Raw genomic sequence first — 17,177 nt, forward strand, 5'->3', positions numbered from 1 at the left:
GTCTTCCACTGGTTATAGGCATCTGTTAGTCTCGAGGGACCATGGAGTTGTGCCTTGGAAAGTTTCCAGGGTGCAAGTCTGGGCAGGGTTGCTGGTCTTCCACTGGTTATTATCTGTAGACTTACTGTTTACGCCCACAAGAAAACAAATCTCAGAGTTGTATATGGTGACATATATGTACTTTGATAATAAATTTACTTTGAACTTTGAACATTTCGAAGACATTGGATGAGTGAATGTACAGGAAGTAACAGACCAAATGTGGCCAAGAGGAACTAGCTTCGTTCAGCATCTTGGTCAGCCTAGAACAAGTTGGGCCAAGGGGCCTGCTTGCATGTTGTATTATTTTGTGACTCTAAGCTGGCCAAGATCATAGTTGTGTTTGTGGGATCTTGCTGTGCACAGTTTGGCTGTTTGTTTCTTTTGGGTGAGACATTGAATTGGGTTTGAATCATGCTGAGGTTGTGAGAGGTCTTCGCATCCCTTTCCCTCCATGGTCCACTCTCCTTTCCTGTCAGACTCCACCTTGTTCAGCCCTTTAGCTCTCCCACCTATCGCCTCCCAGCCTCTTACTTCACCCACCCACCTTCCCCCTCTCCTGGTCTCACCCACCACCTGTCAGCTTGTACTCCTCCCCCTTCTTATTCTGGCTTCTTCCCCTTTCACTTCCACTCGTGATGAAGGGTCCGGCCCGAAACGTCGACTGTTTATTCCCCTCCTCAGATGCTGCCCGATATTCTGAGTTCCTCCAGAGTTTTGTGTGTGTTGTTCAGAATTTCCAGCATCTGCAGAATTTCTTGTGATTATGCTGTCATTCACATTCTCCTTACGTTGTCCTTCCCTGTGTTAAATCTCAGACAGGATTGAATCATCAGCGTTCTATTAATCACCACACCCTCACTTTTACCTTATTTATTTATTTGGGAAAAAGGCAGAACCTGCCCTTGCAGCCCAACTAGCCGTACTGCCCAGCAATCCCCCGGTTTAACCCTAGCCTAAGCACAGGACAATTTACAGTGACCAATTAACCTGCCAACCAGTACGTTTTTGGACTGTGGGAGGAAACTGGAGCACCCGGAGGAAACCCACGCGGTCCTTACAGACGGTGCCCGTTTTGAACTCTGACCTCTGCTACGCTAGCTGGGCAATGGTGTGGTGGCACCCACACCGGACTTCAATGTGATTGGCTCCAGGTTCAATTCCGACCAGACCCTTGCACGCTTTCCATCCGTGCTGGCAACTCGGCCTCATAAAAAACAGACAAACGCTAAAGAACGGCACGGGTGCTGACCAGTCTGCCACAAGGCACAGAAAGGATAAGAAACCTGCTCTGCTACCATTGCACCCCTACATTAGCAACTTCTGTAGAACATGATATTGCATTGAACAGTACGCTGTGACCATCGGCTTTTCTGTTTGCAGGAGTGTCCCAGTGGCATGGTTGATGAACAAACTTTTAAAGCAATTTATTCCCAGTTCTTCCCACAGGGAGGTAAGTGACTTAACTAATTCCTTCGTATATAATAAGAAAGATTGTGATTTCATAAACTAACAATGCTTCTCAGATGTTTAGTAGGGTGTTTGGTCACTGTAATAATGGATGGGTTGTGAATGGAATTGATTTATCAAAGTTATTCATGGGGGATAGAGACACGCGGACACTACTGAGGCCACTTGCAAAGATTAAAGATTTCAACATTAGCTTTCTAATGAAGGGTCTCTGCCTGAAACGTTGACTCTTTACTCAGATGCTGCCTGACCTGCTGAGTTCCTCCGGCATCTTGCGTGTGCTGCTTCAGATTAGCTCTGTTCGTCGCGCGTGCGTCGAAACACTGAAACAGTGAAATGTGCTCTATGTGCCGATAGCAACAGCGGTACGGGGGCCACAAGAGCTGCCGGACTTCCAGCGTCAACGCAGCATGCCCACAACTTACAAACCTTAACCGGCATGCCTTGGAAACCAGAGCAACTCGCACGTCCGCGGGGAGAACGCGTGAACTTCTTCCAGACTGGCGGGAATGGAACATGGATCCCAGTACTTTAATAACATCGTGCTAACCCCTACATCACCATTCTGCTCTACGTGTCAAAGATCAAGACTGTAATGATATGCTGTGGTTAATACTTCCACAGATATAACAGCAGCAATGATAGTTCTAGTTTCTTCTAATATCCAAATCCTCCTCCAAACCTGTCTATATGTTCCTGATCTTATATATATATCCAAAAGTCTTAGGTACGTACATGTAGCTCGGGTGTCTAAGACTATTGCACAGTACTGTATTTGTCAATGTGGAACGGAGGGCAAGTTTATAAATCTGGCGGGAGCAAAGGACGTTGGGAATGGCGAGGGTGGAGCGCCAAGGGAGGGGTGTGGGACAGGGGCAGAGGAGGAGTGCCGGAGGATTGGGGTGGCATGGGTGAGGACACACCCACTGCTGAGACACTAGGCAAGGTTATTTGATTGCAAACAATTGGTTTATTGATCATTACAGAATGTCCCTCTGTAAGGAGATTTTATGTTCTCCCCATGGATTTCTCCCCCACTCTCCGGTTTCCTCCCACATTCCAAAGACACATGAGTTAGTGAGTTATGCTATGTTGGTGCTGGAAGCATGGTGGCATTTCCGGTCTGCCCCCAGCTCATCCTCGCACTGTGTTGGTTATTGACACAAATGACGCATCTCCCTGTATGTTTCGATGTACATGTGACAAAATACATACTGTGTGTGAATGGGTGGGTTGTGTTGGCGGTGGGGAGGGTGAAGCCACACGTTTCCCTGTTGTTTTGTTGATGTAGTTCTGCTGTTGCTGCTGTGTTGGCACTGGAACGAGCCAGCAACACCCAGCACATCCTTAGGTGGTTTCTGCAAATGATGCAGTTTACTGTATCCTTCAAGGTATGTGTGATAAACAAATAAATCTGAATCTTGGTATCTGTGATCTAATCAGGAAATGTATATCAATCTATGAATACCATGGACTGTTCCCTTGAATTCTGACTCATGGGTGATATTAAAAACATCGTTCACACCCCTTCCAACTTGAGATTCTTGCCAACGAGTTCCAAGGTCCGGAACCCTCTCAGCAACTCCACTGCTTACCCTTTCTCCCTTTGCCAGGTCCTCTCATTCCTTACCACCAGCTCTCTTCCAAACTGCCCAGTACAGTTCCCATGCAAGCACCTCTTTCCAGGCGTCAGTCACAAATCCCACAAGAGCTGAGTTAATTTAGTGTCCCTGGTGCAGAATCCTCCTGAAATGTTTCCTGTTCTTGTTCCAGATGTTACAACGTATGCGCATTTTCTGTTTAATGCGTTCGACACAGACAAGAGCGGAGCGATTCGATTTGAGGTGAAGAGCGGCTTGGGAACGGCTGATGCAATGGAGGGTTGGGAACAGATCAAGTTAAAACACGTTTGTAAAGAAGTTCACTGGGGCCTCTGGAGATCTTGGCAGCCAAATCTTGTGGCAGCTGGATGTAGGGTTTTGTGCGCGTAGGAAGCACCCAACAGTCATCAGAGGGTTAATAATTCCTGCCCTCTGGGTGTGATTGGATCGTTTATCTCAGACAGGGCCTGCAGGGGTAATACAGGCAATATTATATTTTGAATCATCGTGAGACACAGACAGTGGCCACTTTATTAGGTACACCTGCTCGCTAATGCAAACATCTAATCAGCTGATCATGTGACCGCAACTCAATGCATAGAAGCATGCAGACACAGTCCAGAGGTTCAATTGTTGTTCAGACCAAACATCAGAATGGGGAAGAAATGTGATCGAAGTGACTTTGATCCTGGAATGATTGTTGGTGCCCGAAGGGGAGGGTGGAATGTCTTAGAAACTGCTGATCTCCTGGGATTTTCACACACAACAGTCTCGAGTGTTCACAGAGAATGGTGTGAAAAACAAAATACATCCAGTGAGCAGCAGTTTTGTGAGCAGAAGTGTCTTGTTAATAATGAGAGAGGTCAGAGGAGAACGCCCAGGCTGGTTCAAGCTGACAGGAAGGTGACAGTAACGCAAATAACCACACATTACAACAGTTTTTGGCATCTTCCCCTTTCCTTCATTTTGAAAAATGGTCAGTCCAAAACATCAACTACCTATTCAATTCCACAGATGCTCCCTGACCTGCTGCGTTCCACCAGCATTTTGTGTGTTGTGTTGTGTTACAACATCGGTGTGCAGAAGAGCATCTCTGAACAAAGCACGTTGTGGATGGGCTACAGCAGCAGAAGACCATGAACACACACCCAGTGGCCACTTTATTAGGTGCAGGAGGTATCTAATAAAGTGTCCACCATCTGTATAAACTCCTAACAACCAGTAATCTGACATTCATCCCATTTTATTCCCCCCATTTTCCCATCAGCTCCCCACCCCCAGAATCTATCCTTCACCAAAACACCAGGGGCAATTTTCAGCGGCCAATAACCTGTCAACCTGCTCGTCTTTGGGATGTGGGAGAAGCTTGTAGTACCTGGGGGAAACCTGTATATTCCAAGGAGGACGTGCAAACTCCACATGGCCAGCACTGAATTGGTCCATGCCGGCCGAGATTCCTATCTAAGATAGTGTTACGTATTCAGGCAACAATAAATATATGAGTTCGGCAAGGGTTTCTTATAACAAACAACACGTTTATTAAACACAGAAAACAAACCCCCCAAAAGTAAACAAACACTACCGTAACCGGAAACAGCTGCTGAGCGGCAGCCCAAACAGTTCGTAAAGTGATATTCCAGAAACAGTTCTTTAAAGTGGTATTGCCAAAAGTTCGATATGCTCACAGTCCATTTAAAAGGAGAGACTTTACAGGACGATTTAGGTTCTCTTACACGTCGCTTGCTTCGATCCCCGACGTCGAACTTCCCACGAAGAATTCACGAAACAGAACGGCTTAAAGGCACTGACCTTTCCTTCTCCACTACCTTCAATCCTTTCTAGGTAAACCTAGGGATTAACACGAAGATAGTCAATGAAATCCTTCCAAATAAGGATCAAACAAAGGTTGCCCCCGTTTCACCGTAGAAAGCGATTCTCCTCGATCTTTAACTTCCAACTTCGAATCTTCACTCTCCTCTAATTTCGAACTAACAGAATCATAAAGAACCTGCTGGCAATGACCTTTTAAACTTTAGCGTTAAATAAAAACGTCATCCTTCAGCTAAACTGCGTCATCACTTCAAACACGCAGTGGCATGAAGTCAACCTGGCAAATCCAGCCACGAACTGCCCCTCCTCACAGGGTGGGGTCTACCTTTTATAACCTGTAAAAAAAAACCCGTCACATGATCTCTACTGGTGGGAAAATGACGTCATTCCACCAACACAAGACCATCACCTCAAGTCCAGTACAGCTTCAACCCCAGTCACATGACAAGGGCTCCACTGTCATGTGTCACGAGTACGTAACACCTCCCTCCAAAAAAAAAACATTTTTGGTCTGACAAGAACAAAAATTTTTAACAATTGCTTACAAGAAAAACAAAGGTATAAATTTTATAACATACACAATATACAATACCATCATATAACAGCTTATAACTCACAATACATTAGGAGTGTTACAATTAAAAAAAAAACCACTCAAAAAAAAAATTACAGTGTACATTCAACATCGAGATAGACAATCAGCAACCACATTATCTTTACCTTTAATATGAGTTATCACAATATTGTACTCTTGTAACATCAAACTCCAATTTAATAATCTCCTGTTTTTGTTTTTCATCTTACTCAGGAAAACTAACGGATTATGATCAGTGTAAACAATAAGTGGTTTCTGAGTTGTACTAACATAGACCTCAAAATATTCCAAAGCTAAAACAAAAGATAACAATTCTTTCTCTATTGTCGAATAATTTCTTTGATGCTTATTAAATTTCTTAGAAAAGTAAGCTACTGGATGATCAACCTCATCACCTTCATTCCTTTGCATTAATACTGCTCCTGCAGCCTCATCACTAGCATCCACAGCCAATGAAAAAGGTTTTCCAAAGTCAGGTGCCTTAAGCACAGGTTGTTGACATATCATTGTTTTCAATTTTTCAAATGCTTCTTGACAAGGCACCGTCCATACAAACTTCTCATTCTTCCACAGAAGGTTAGTTAATGGAAGGGCAACATCAGCAAAATTCTTACAAAATTTCCGATAATATCCTACCATTCCCAAAAACCTTCTGAGAGTTTTTTTCCCCCGTTGGAGTGGGAATCTCTAAAATTGCCTGAACTTTTGCCTGAACAGGAGCTACCTTACCTTGACCCACAACATAACCAAGGTAAGTCACAGTGGCATGTCCAAATTCACTCTTAGCTAAATTAATAGTTAAGTTAGCTTTTGAAAGCCTTTCAAACAATTTCTCCATCGCAATAATGTGTGCTTCCCAAGTATCATTTCCTGTCACTAAATCATCAATATAAGCATCAGTATCTTTCAATCCCTGAATCACAAAGTTAATCATCCTCTGGAAAGTACCTGGGGCATTCTTCATCCCAAATGGAAGAACATTATACTCATATAACCCAGATGGAGTTACAAATGCAGAAATCTCTCTACCTCTGTCCATTAATGGAACACACCAATACCCTTTCAATAAATCAATCTTTGTAAGGAACTTTGCCTTTCCAACTTTATCTACACAATCATCTACTCTAGGAATCGGATGTGCATCTATTTTCGTTACAGCATTCACCTTCCTATAATCCGTACAAAACCTAATACTACCATCTGGCTTTGGCACCATAACACATGGCGAACTCCAATTCGAGTTAGAATGCCTAATGATATTATTCTCTAACATATATTCAATTTCTTTCTCAGCAAGTTCACATTTTTCCATGTTCATCCTATATGGATGTTGTTTAATAGGTTTGGCATCCCCAACATCTACATCATGTGAAGCTATAGTAGTCCTTCTCGGAACATCTGGAAACAACTCCCTATATTTAAAAATCAACTCCTTCATCTGTTGTCTCTGCTCTAACTGTAAATGTGCTAATTTTTCATCAATAATTTCCAGAATGGTTGAATTTGGTAACCTAACAGAAACAATGTTGGATTTAGAATGAAAGTCAGATGAATCATCTATCATGTTCCTGGTTAAATCAAACTCATTCTCACTAACCACAACAGTCACAGTATCAGATTGTTTCTCAAAATATGGTTTCAACATATTTATATGGCAAAGTTGTGTTGACCTTCTACGATCTGGAGTTTTTACCACGTAATCCACATCATTGATTTTAGACACAATTTCATAAGGACATGAAATCTAGCTTGTAAAGGATTTGTCTGCACTGGGAAAAGAACCAACACTTTATCTCCAGGCTTAAACATCCTCATCCTAGCGTCTTTATCATACCAAGTCTTCATTTTCTCCTGAGCCAACTTTAAATTTTCCTTAGCTAAGCTACAAGCTTTATGTAACCTGTCCGTAAATTTCAACACATAGTCCAACAAATTAGTGTGTACTTCCTTATTAATCCACTGTTCTTTCAACAAAGCTAAAGGTCCTCTAACTCTATGCCCAAACACAAGTTCAAATGGACTAAAACCTAAAGATTCCTGTACCGATTCCCTTACTGCAAATAAAAGTAAGTTTATACCCTCATTCCAGTCACTTTCATTTTCCACACAAAATGTCCTAATCATATTCTTGAGGGTAGAATGAAACCTCTCCAAGGCACCCTGCGATTCTGGATGGTATGCAGACGAAGTGATTTGCTTAGCTCCCAATTTATAAACTATCTGTTGAAACAATCCAGACATAAAATTACTGCCTTGATCAGTTTGTATCTCCTTAGGTAATCCAAAATAAGTAAAAAAATTTATAAGGGCCTTTGTCACAGTCTTAGCTTTTATATTCCTAAGTGGTACTGCCTCTGGAAACCTAGAAGAAGTACACATGATAGTCAACAAATACTGATAACCAGTTTTTGTCTTTGCTAATGGACGAACACAATCTACAATAACTTTAGAAAATGGTTCACCAAATGCTGGGATAGGTTGTAATGGAGCTACTGGTGTAACCTGATTTGGTTTACCCACAATTTGACAAGTATGGCACGTTTTACAAAACATCGCCACATCTTTTCTTAGACCAGGCCAGTAAAAATGTTTTAAAATCTTGTCCACAGTTTTCCTTACCCCTTGATGTCCACCTAAAGGCACACTATGAGCTAAAGTCAAAATCTCATTTCGATAAGCTTTTGGAACAACTACCTGGTAAACAACATTCCAATCCTCACTTGCAGGAATTGTAGGCGATTTCCACTTCCTCATCAACACTCCTTTTTCCAAGTAATATCCTACTGGCACCTCATCAATTTCACTATCTAGTAAAACCTGCTCTCTTAATTTTATAATCTCAGAGTCTCTATTCTGCTCTGCTATCATCTCCTTCCGAGACAAAGATAAATCTTTATAGTCAGACTTACTCCCAGAATCTTGTTCAAACAACGAAGATAAGAAAGTCTCTGACACATCCTCAAAACTCGAATCCTGAGTTGAACAGTCCTGAATCACAACCTCATTCTGCGCATCAATCGTTTTTAGCCATAGCTCTAGTCACAACACAGGAAGAATCTGTGTTAGAATTCAACTCTGGTTCCTCTGACTCCATTGTCAAATGCACTTCAGGAAAAACTTGTCCACCTGCCAAGTCATTACCTAACAATAAAGAAATACCCTTCACAGGTAAGCTGTGCTGTAATCCTACTTTAACAAATCCAGTAACTAACCCCGACTTTAAATTTACTTTATGTAAATGTACAGGCATAAAATCACTTCCAACACCTCTTATGTAATTTACCTCACCAGTATCAGACTCTTCATCAAACTTCAACACACTGTCTAACATCAATGATTGAGAAGCACCAGTATCCCTAAGGATTTTTATTGGCACCAGAGTAGATCCTTCCTTCAAGGATACAAACCCTTCAGTTACAAAATGATCATATCCCTTTCTAACTTGGTCAGACTCTAACAAAGCCTCATTTGTGTTTATCAAACCCTGTAACTTTACAGGTGCTTCAGTATGTTGCACACAAGCATCTGGAACTGCTTCCTTCTCTTTCTTTTTCAATTTGAAACAGTTAGCTATTACATGGCCAGGCTTCTTACAATAGTTACAAGTAAGACCAAACTGTCTTTCCTTCACAGGCTTTCCTTTCTCATCAACTTTCTCATTAACCTCCGATTTAATTTCAAATTTACCTGGAGTCTCCGTGTTATTTTTCCTCTTAAAAATTCGGCCCTGAGGAAATTTATTCTTATGGATCAAAACATACTCATCAGCTAATTTAGCACAGTCCTGCAATTTATCAGTATCCTTCTCATTTAAGTAGGTCCTTACTTCAACAGGAATGCTTCTTTTAAATTCCTCCATTAAAATCAGCTCTCTCAATGTATCATAGTCCCCATTTACATTTTTAGAAGAAACCCATCTCTCAAAACACATAGCTTTATCATAGGCAAATTCCACATAAGTTTTTTCCACAGACTTTTTCAAACTTCTGAATCTTTCCCTATATGCTTCTGGGACTAACTCATATGCGTTTAAGATATGCCTCTTTACAATATCATAATCAAGTGCTTGCGCAGCTGTTAAAGCTGTGTAAACTTGTTGTGCTTTGCCTTTAATTACACTCTGTAACAATACTGACCATTTATCTTTCGGCCACTCTGACATTCGAGCAATAATTTCAAAATGTTGAAAATACCTTTCCACTTCTGTTTCACTAAATGGAGGGACCAATTTAATTTCTTGACTAGCAACAAACGTTTTTTTAGAACCAGAAGACTGATTTCCAGTCCTTAATTCCTCCATTGCATATGCAAATTCTCTCTGCTTTTGTTCTGCCTCCAATTTACACCTCTCCAATTTCATTTGTTTGATTTGCAACTGCATCTCCAGATTACTTATTGGAAACGACTCTAAAATCGATTCATCAAAAACACCCGAATCCACATAGTGTGACGCGATTTTCCTCTGTATTACAGCCTTAGAAGTAGTCTGCAAAATACCTTTAAGTCGCAATCTACTAGCTAGCTCAAACACCTCAGTTTTTTTCGCCTTCGCCAACACCTCCACAGCTGGCGAAGCCAGAAACTCATCAATATTCATTGCTGCCGAATACCACAACAAGCCAAACAAAAGAACCGAGTAATCCCCGTTTCCAAAACACCGATTTAAAAGTTAGCAAGCATTTAAACTCAAATGATTCGATCCCGGACGAGCCCCCATATTTTATGTTACGTATTCAGGCAACAATAAATATATGAGTTCGGCAAGGGTTTCTTATAACAAACAACACGTTTATTAAACACAGAAAACAAACCCCCAAAAGTAAACAAACACTACTGTAACCGGAAACAGCTGCTGAGCGGCAGCCCAAACAGTTCGTAAAGTGATATTCCAGAAACAGTTCTTTAAAGTGGTATTGCCAAAAGTTCGATATGCTCACAGTCCATTTAAAAGGAGAGACTTTACAGGACGATTTAGGTTCTCTTTCACGTTGCTTGGCTCCGATCCCCGATGTCGAACTTCCCACGAAGAATTCACGAAACAGAACGGCTTAAAGGCACTGACCTTTCCTTCTCCACTACCTTCAATCCTTTCTAGGTAAACCTAGAGATTAACATGAAGATAGTCAACGAAATCCTTCCAAATAAGGATCAAACAAAGGTCGCCCCCGTTTCACCGTAGAAAGCGATTCTCCTCGATCTTTAACTTCCAACTTCGAATCTTCACTCTCCTCTAATTTCGAACTAACAGAATCATAAAGAACCTGCTGGCAATGACCTTTTAAACTTTAGCGTTAAATAAAAACGTCATCCTTCAGCTAAACTGCGTCATCACTTCAAACACGCAGTGGCATGAAGTCAACCTGGCAAATTCAGCCACGAACTGCCCCTCCTCACAGGGTGGGGTCTACCTTTTATAACCTGTAAAAAAAACCCGTCACATGATCTCTACTGGTGGGAAAATGACGTCATTCCACCATCACAAGACCATCACCTCAAGTCCAGTACAGCTTCAACCCCAGTCACATGACAAGGGCTCCACTGTCATGTGTCACGAGTACGTAACAATAGCCCAATTCATCTTAGTTCAAGATACAGCGCGGAATAGGCCCCTCCTGCACCACCTCTCAATTCTCCAATTTAATTCTAGTCTAATCACAGGACAATTTACTTTTGACCAATTAACCGGTGCATCTTTGGACTGTGGGAGGAACCCTGAGCACCCAGAGGAAACCCACATGGTCACAGGGAGAGCATACAAACTCCTCACAGGCAGTGGTGGGAATTGAACCCAGATCAACTGTCCTGTAAAGAGTTGTGCTGACCACTACGCTACCGTGCTGCCCCCATGGTATATGTTAACCCTCAGGTTCTTATTAAATCTTTACCTTCATTTCCCCCAACACTGGGTAAAAGACCATCAACATTCACCTTGTGCCTTATAACTTTAAGCACCTCCTTAAGATTTTCATGTTTTGTAACTTCAAAACATTAAACTAATTCAAAGGAAGACATGGGAGTCCAGGAATACAGGTCTGACTTTGTGTTTACCTTAAGCAAGGTGCGCAACATATCAGGTTGTAGTGTATTTTTACATTTAACATGTAATTAATTATTGAAGCAATCAAGAATGATTAATCAAGAAATATATTTAGAAGATTACTCAAATATTACTGAAATATTAAATACACAAAAATCACTTGGCATTTTCCTACATACCAGTAAATAAAGTTCCAACCCCCGCTCAGCCTCTCTCTATAATTCATATTGACTCCCTCAAGTCCCAGCAACATCTTCGTAAATCTCCCCTGCACTCTTCTCAGCTCACAAACAAGAGAAAATCAGCTGATGTTGGAAATCCCAGCAACACACTCAAAATGCTGGAAGAAATCAGCAGGCCAGGCAGCATCTATGGAAAAAAATACAGTCAACATTTCGGACCAAGATCCTGCCAAAGGGTCTCGGCGCGAAAAGTCAACTGCATTCTTTTCCATGGATGCTGCCTGGCCTGCTGAGTTCCTCCAGCATTTTGTGTGCGTCATTCTTTTCAGCTTAATAGCATCTTTCCCATAACAGGATAACCAAAACTGAACACAATATTCTCAATGTAGCCTCACCAGCATCTTGTACAACTGCATCTCTTTGAGGTGTTGATGTTCTAGGGGATGTTGATATTAAGAAGGAGGTTCTGGATCTCTTGAAGAGCATTATAATGGATAAGTCATCAGGGTCTGATGGGATCCATGCCAGGATACTGAGGGAGACAGGACAGGAGCAATGCTCCTTCTAATTTTTTTACAGCTGCACAGACTAACCATTTCTCTGAGCAGGAACCTTTTATGTGGCCTGAAAACTGAGCAGCACTTTAATTGTTTTTTTGGTAATATGCATACTTTGAATATTCAGAATGAAAATTGGAAAATTACATACTTTTAATTTTATTTATTAATTGAAGGCTATGATGAAATACACTACAACAAAGAAAATCTTTCATGTTTTATAAACTTTTAAAATTAGGTGGCACCAGTGTTTAGTGGGCCAGCAGTTTATTACCAATGAGTCACTGGCTTCCATTCTGTGTTTAGTGTTACAATTGGTAACAGTGTTGTAATTTTGAACCCTGACAATGTAAATATGTTTAAACTCCAAAATGTTTCAAAGTAAAGGTTGTTTTATATTTATTATTCAAAAAATTTGTTGCTTATGTTCATTGACACACAATTAATTACAGGGTATTTCACAATTGTATTAACATAGATTTAAAAATTGTATTAGCATTATATAAAAGAAAATTCCAGCTGTGCAGTAACCTTTGCTATGTGCACAGGAAGTTTTCAGTTTCTGTGTGGCCATGCACCTGCAAAACATAGAGTTAATGGTGGACTGCTCAGATCTTTGTAACATCCCCAAGTCAATGTACATTACTCTTACAATTTTCTTTTCTTTTAAATCATAAGGCCATAAGACATAAGAGCAGAATTAGACTATTCAACCCATAAAGTCTTCTCCACCATTCAATCATGGTTGATTTATTAGCTCTCTCAATTCTATTTTCCTGCCTTCTCCCCATTACCATCGATGTCCTTACTAATCAAGAGCCAATCAACCTCCACTTTAAACATACCCAATGATTTGGCCTCCACAACCGTCTGTGACAATGGATTCCTTAGATGTGCCAGTCTTTGGTTAAAGAGATTCCTACTCATCTCTGTTCTAAATGGATGCCCTTCTATTCTGAGGCTGTGCCCATACTATTCTCTGTAAACTCTAGAGACTGTTGTGCGTGAAAATCCCAGGAGATCAGCAGTTTCTGAGATACTCAAACCACCCCATCTGGCACCAACAATCATTCCATGGTCAAACTACTTAGATCACATTCCTTCCCCATTCTGCTGCTTGGTCTGAACAACAACTGAACCTCTTGACCACGTCTGCATACTTTTATGCAGTGAGTTGCTGTCACATGATTGGCTGGCTAGATATCGGTGTTAACAAACAGGTGTACCTAATGAAGTGACCTCTGAGTGTAAGTTGAAGCAAGACAGAGAAATAACTAGAGAGGAGATGGTAGTGGGGGGCAGTGGGAATGGATAGGACAATTCTTTTGGGGGCTAGTGTGGACCCAATGGTATAAATGGTTTCTATTTGTGTTTTAGTAAGTAAGACAGTTAAATATACCTTTTTTACAGATTCTTGATTTCTCTCTCTAACCTCGTCATCTTTCTTCCACTTCTCAGGACTTTGTCATTGGTCTGTCGGTGTTACTGCGGGGAACTGTGAACGAGAAGCTGATCTGGGCCTTTAACCTGTATGACATCAACAACGACGGCTACATCACGAAGGAGGTAGGGAGGCCACACCCAGGACAGACTGTTTTGGGAATATTTATCACCATATCCGTAACATCTCTGAAGAATCAGGGAAGGCAGCGTGTTCTTTGGGAATGTCAGTGAAGAGCTTTTATTACAGTTCTAGTGGCCATCAGTAACAGTTGCCCTATCCTGTGCTCCTACCTAATAAAGTCCAAAGTAAATTCATTATCAAAGTACATATACAACCCTGAGATTAATTTTCTTACCGGCATACTCAACAAATCTACAGAATAATAACCATAACAGAATCAATGAAAGGCCACAAAAGACAACAAACCGTGTGATGCAAAAACAAAACAAAATAAATAAACAAATGAGCAATAAATACTGAGAATCTGAGATGAAAAGCCCTTGAAAGTGAGTCCGTAGGTTGTGGGAACATTTCAGTGATGGGGCAAGTGAAGTTGAGTGAAATTAACCCCTTTGGTTCAAGAGCCTGATGGTTGAGTGTTAGTAAGTGTTCCTGAACCTGGTGGTGCAGGTCCTGAGGTTCTGGTATCTTCTTCCTGATGGCAGCAGCGAGAAAGAAGCATGCCCTTTTGGTGGTGGGGGTCTCTGGAGGCCGCTTTCCTGAACCCAAGCAGATTGCTGGAATGACCAACTGCGTGTCTGCATATGGGGTGTTAAGACCATAAGACAAGCCTCCTCTGTTGTTTTTATGCTGTCTTTGACTTCCCTTGACAGCCACATTTGCCCTACCCTCTCTTTAGAATACTTCTTCTTTCAGGCTGCATCTCTCCTGCAACTTCCAAATTGCTACCAACAACTTCAGCCATTACTGTTCTGCTGTCATCCCTGTTAGTGATCCCCTCCAATTAACTTTGGCCAACTCATCCTCATCCCTTTGTAATTCTCTTTACTCCACTGTAATACTGATACATCTGATTTTAGACTCTCCCTCTCAAGTTGCAGGGTGAATTCGCTCAAGGATTCCTTTACCTTAAGTTCCAAAATAAAATTTGGTTCATTATACAAAACCCAGTCCAGAATTCTCTTTCCCCAAGTGGGCTCAACCACAATCTGCTCTAAAAAGCCATCTTGTAGGCATTCTACAAATTCCCTCCCTTGGAATCCAGCACCAACCTGATTTTCCCAGTCTACCTGCGTATTGAAATCTCCATGACTATCGTAATGTGTTGGTCTTCATTAGTCGAGGTACTGAGTTCAAGTGCCTTGAAGTAATGTTGCAGATCTATAAAACTCTGGAGTATTGTGAGGTATGTGGGCGGGAAGAAACGTGTTGATCTGAGACTACGTTAGAAGGCTGGCACACTTGTTTCTCGGAGCTGATGAAGGGTCTTGGCCTGAAACATTGACTGTTTGTTCACTCTTTTCCATTGATACTGCCTGGCCTGCTGAGTTCATCCTGAATTTTGTGTGTGTTGCTTGGATTTCCAGTGTCTGCAGACTTCCACTCTTGGGTATTATGCTCATTTCCGGTCATCTCAAGGGAAGGATGTGCAAGCTTCAGAGAGGGTGCAGAGGAGATTTACCAAGATGCTGCCTGGATTAGAGAGGGTGCAGAGGAGATTTACCAGGATGGTGCCTGGATTAGAGAGGGTGCAGAGGAGATTTACCAGGATGCTGCCTGGATTAGAGAGGGTGCAGAGGAGATTTACCAGGATGGTGCCTGGATTAGAGAGGGTGCAGAGGAGATTTACCAGGATGCTGCCTGGATTAGAGAGGGTGCAGAGGAGATTCACCAGGATGCTGCCTGGATTAGAGAGGGTGCAGAGGAGATTCACCAGGATGCTGCCTGGATTAGAGAGGGTGCAGAGGAGATTCACCAGGATGCTGCCTGGATTAGAGAGGGTGCAGAGGAGATTTACCAGGATGCTGCCTGGATTAGAGAGGGTGCAGAGGAGATTTACCAGGATGGTGCCTGGATTAGAGAGGGTGCAGAGGAGATTCACCAGGATGCTGCCTGGATTAGAGAGGGTGCAGAGGGGATTTACCAGGATGCTGCCTGGATTAGAGAGGGTGCAGAGGGGATTTACCAGGATGCTGCCTGGATTAGAGAGGGTGCAGAGGAGATTCACCAGGATGTTCCCTGGATTAGAGAGGGTGCAGAGGAGATTCACCAGGATGCTGCCTGGATTAGAGAGGATGCAGAGGAGATTTACCAGGATGCAGAGATTTACCAGGATGCTGCCTGGATTACAGAGCATATTTTATGAGGATTGGTTGAGCAAGCTAGGGGTTTTCTCTTTGGAATGATGGAGGGTAAGAGGTGATTTGATAGAGTTGTATAAATTGATAAGAGGCACAGATAGGCAAAGACAATTTCCCAGGGCAGAAATGGGTAATACTAGGGGGCATAATTTTAAGGTGATTGGAGGGAAGTTTAGGGGAGATACCAGAGGTAGATTATTTTTACATGGAGAGTTGTGGGTGAGTGGAATGCCCTGCCCGGGGTGGGGGTAGAGGCAGATACATGAGGGGCAGTTAAGAACCTCTTAAATAGGCACACGGATGATCGAGAAATGGAGGGTTATGTTGGTGAGAAGGGTCATGTTGATCTCAGAGTAGATTAGAAGGTCAGCACAATATCGTTGGGCTGTAAGACCTGTTCTGTTCTATGTACTATTTCAAGGCTTAAGGACAATGTATATCCCGCTGCTATCAGACTCTTGAACGGACCGTGTTGTGAAATTGCACTTTATCGTTTAACCGCATTGCACAGTTTCGGTAGCTTTCTCACTTTATTCTGTGTGTTTATCGTTTTACCTTACTCTAGCTCAATGCACATTTGATCTGTATGAACAGTATGAAAGACAAGCGTTTCACTGTATCTTTGTATAGAATGACGAACACAGCAGGGTACAGCTGCTTTGGCCCACAATGTGCCAACCTTCTAACCTTCTCCATGGTCAATCCAACCCTCCCCTCACATATCGCCCTCCACTTTTCTATCATCCATGTGCGCACCTAAGAGTCTCTAAATGTCCCTCCTGCACCTCTGCCACGACCAACATTCCCTCTATTTATTTTTTACAGCATCGCGAGTCAACTGTTGCTCTGAGCAGGAGATTTTTATATGGCCTAAAAATGGCACGACAGCTTTTAATATTAACATTTTATAAAAGAGCCCAGCTGTGTGGCAAGAAAGGCTATGTGCGTGGGAGCATTTCGATAACTGTGTGGCCGTGCACCTGCATATCTCAGACAGAACAGTGACTACAACCCTGGCAGTGCATTCCACGCACTCACCACCCTGTATCAATAAAAACCCTAGCTCTGACATCCACCCTGTACTTTCTCCTCCAATCCGTT

At 42.1% G+C, this 17,177-nt stretch overlaps 1 protein-coding gene across 4 annotated transcripts in view; it reads left to right on the forward strand.

Annotated features, from left to right (window-relative positions):
• LOC132390980 (calsenilin-like) overlaps positions 1 to 17,177 on the forward strand; it is a 77,601-nt gene that overhangs the window by 54,466 nt on the left and 5,958 nt on the right. For all 4 annotated transcript variants that reach the window (XM_059963563.1, XM_059963543.1, XM_059963570.1 and 1 more), the window contains exons 3-5: positions 1,423 to 1,492; positions 3,283 to 3,353; positions 13,770 to 13,877. In XM_059963563.1, the coding sequence (XP_059819546.1) occupies positions 1,423 to 1,492; positions 3,283 to 3,353; positions 13,770 to 13,877 (249 nt within the window). The remainder of the gene's footprint in view (positions 1 to 1,422; positions 1,493 to 3,282; positions 3,354 to 13,769; positions 13,878 to 17,177) is intronic.

Source organism: Hypanus sabinus, chromosome 1 (assembly GCF_030144855.1).
Source record: "Hypanus sabinus isolate sHypSab1 chromosome 1, sHypSab1.hap1, whole genome shotgun sequence".
In the NCBI taxonomy this organism is placed as follows: domain Eukaryota; kingdom Metazoa; phylum Chordata; class Chondrichthyes; order Myliobatiformes; family Dasyatidae; genus Hypanus; species Hypanus sabinus.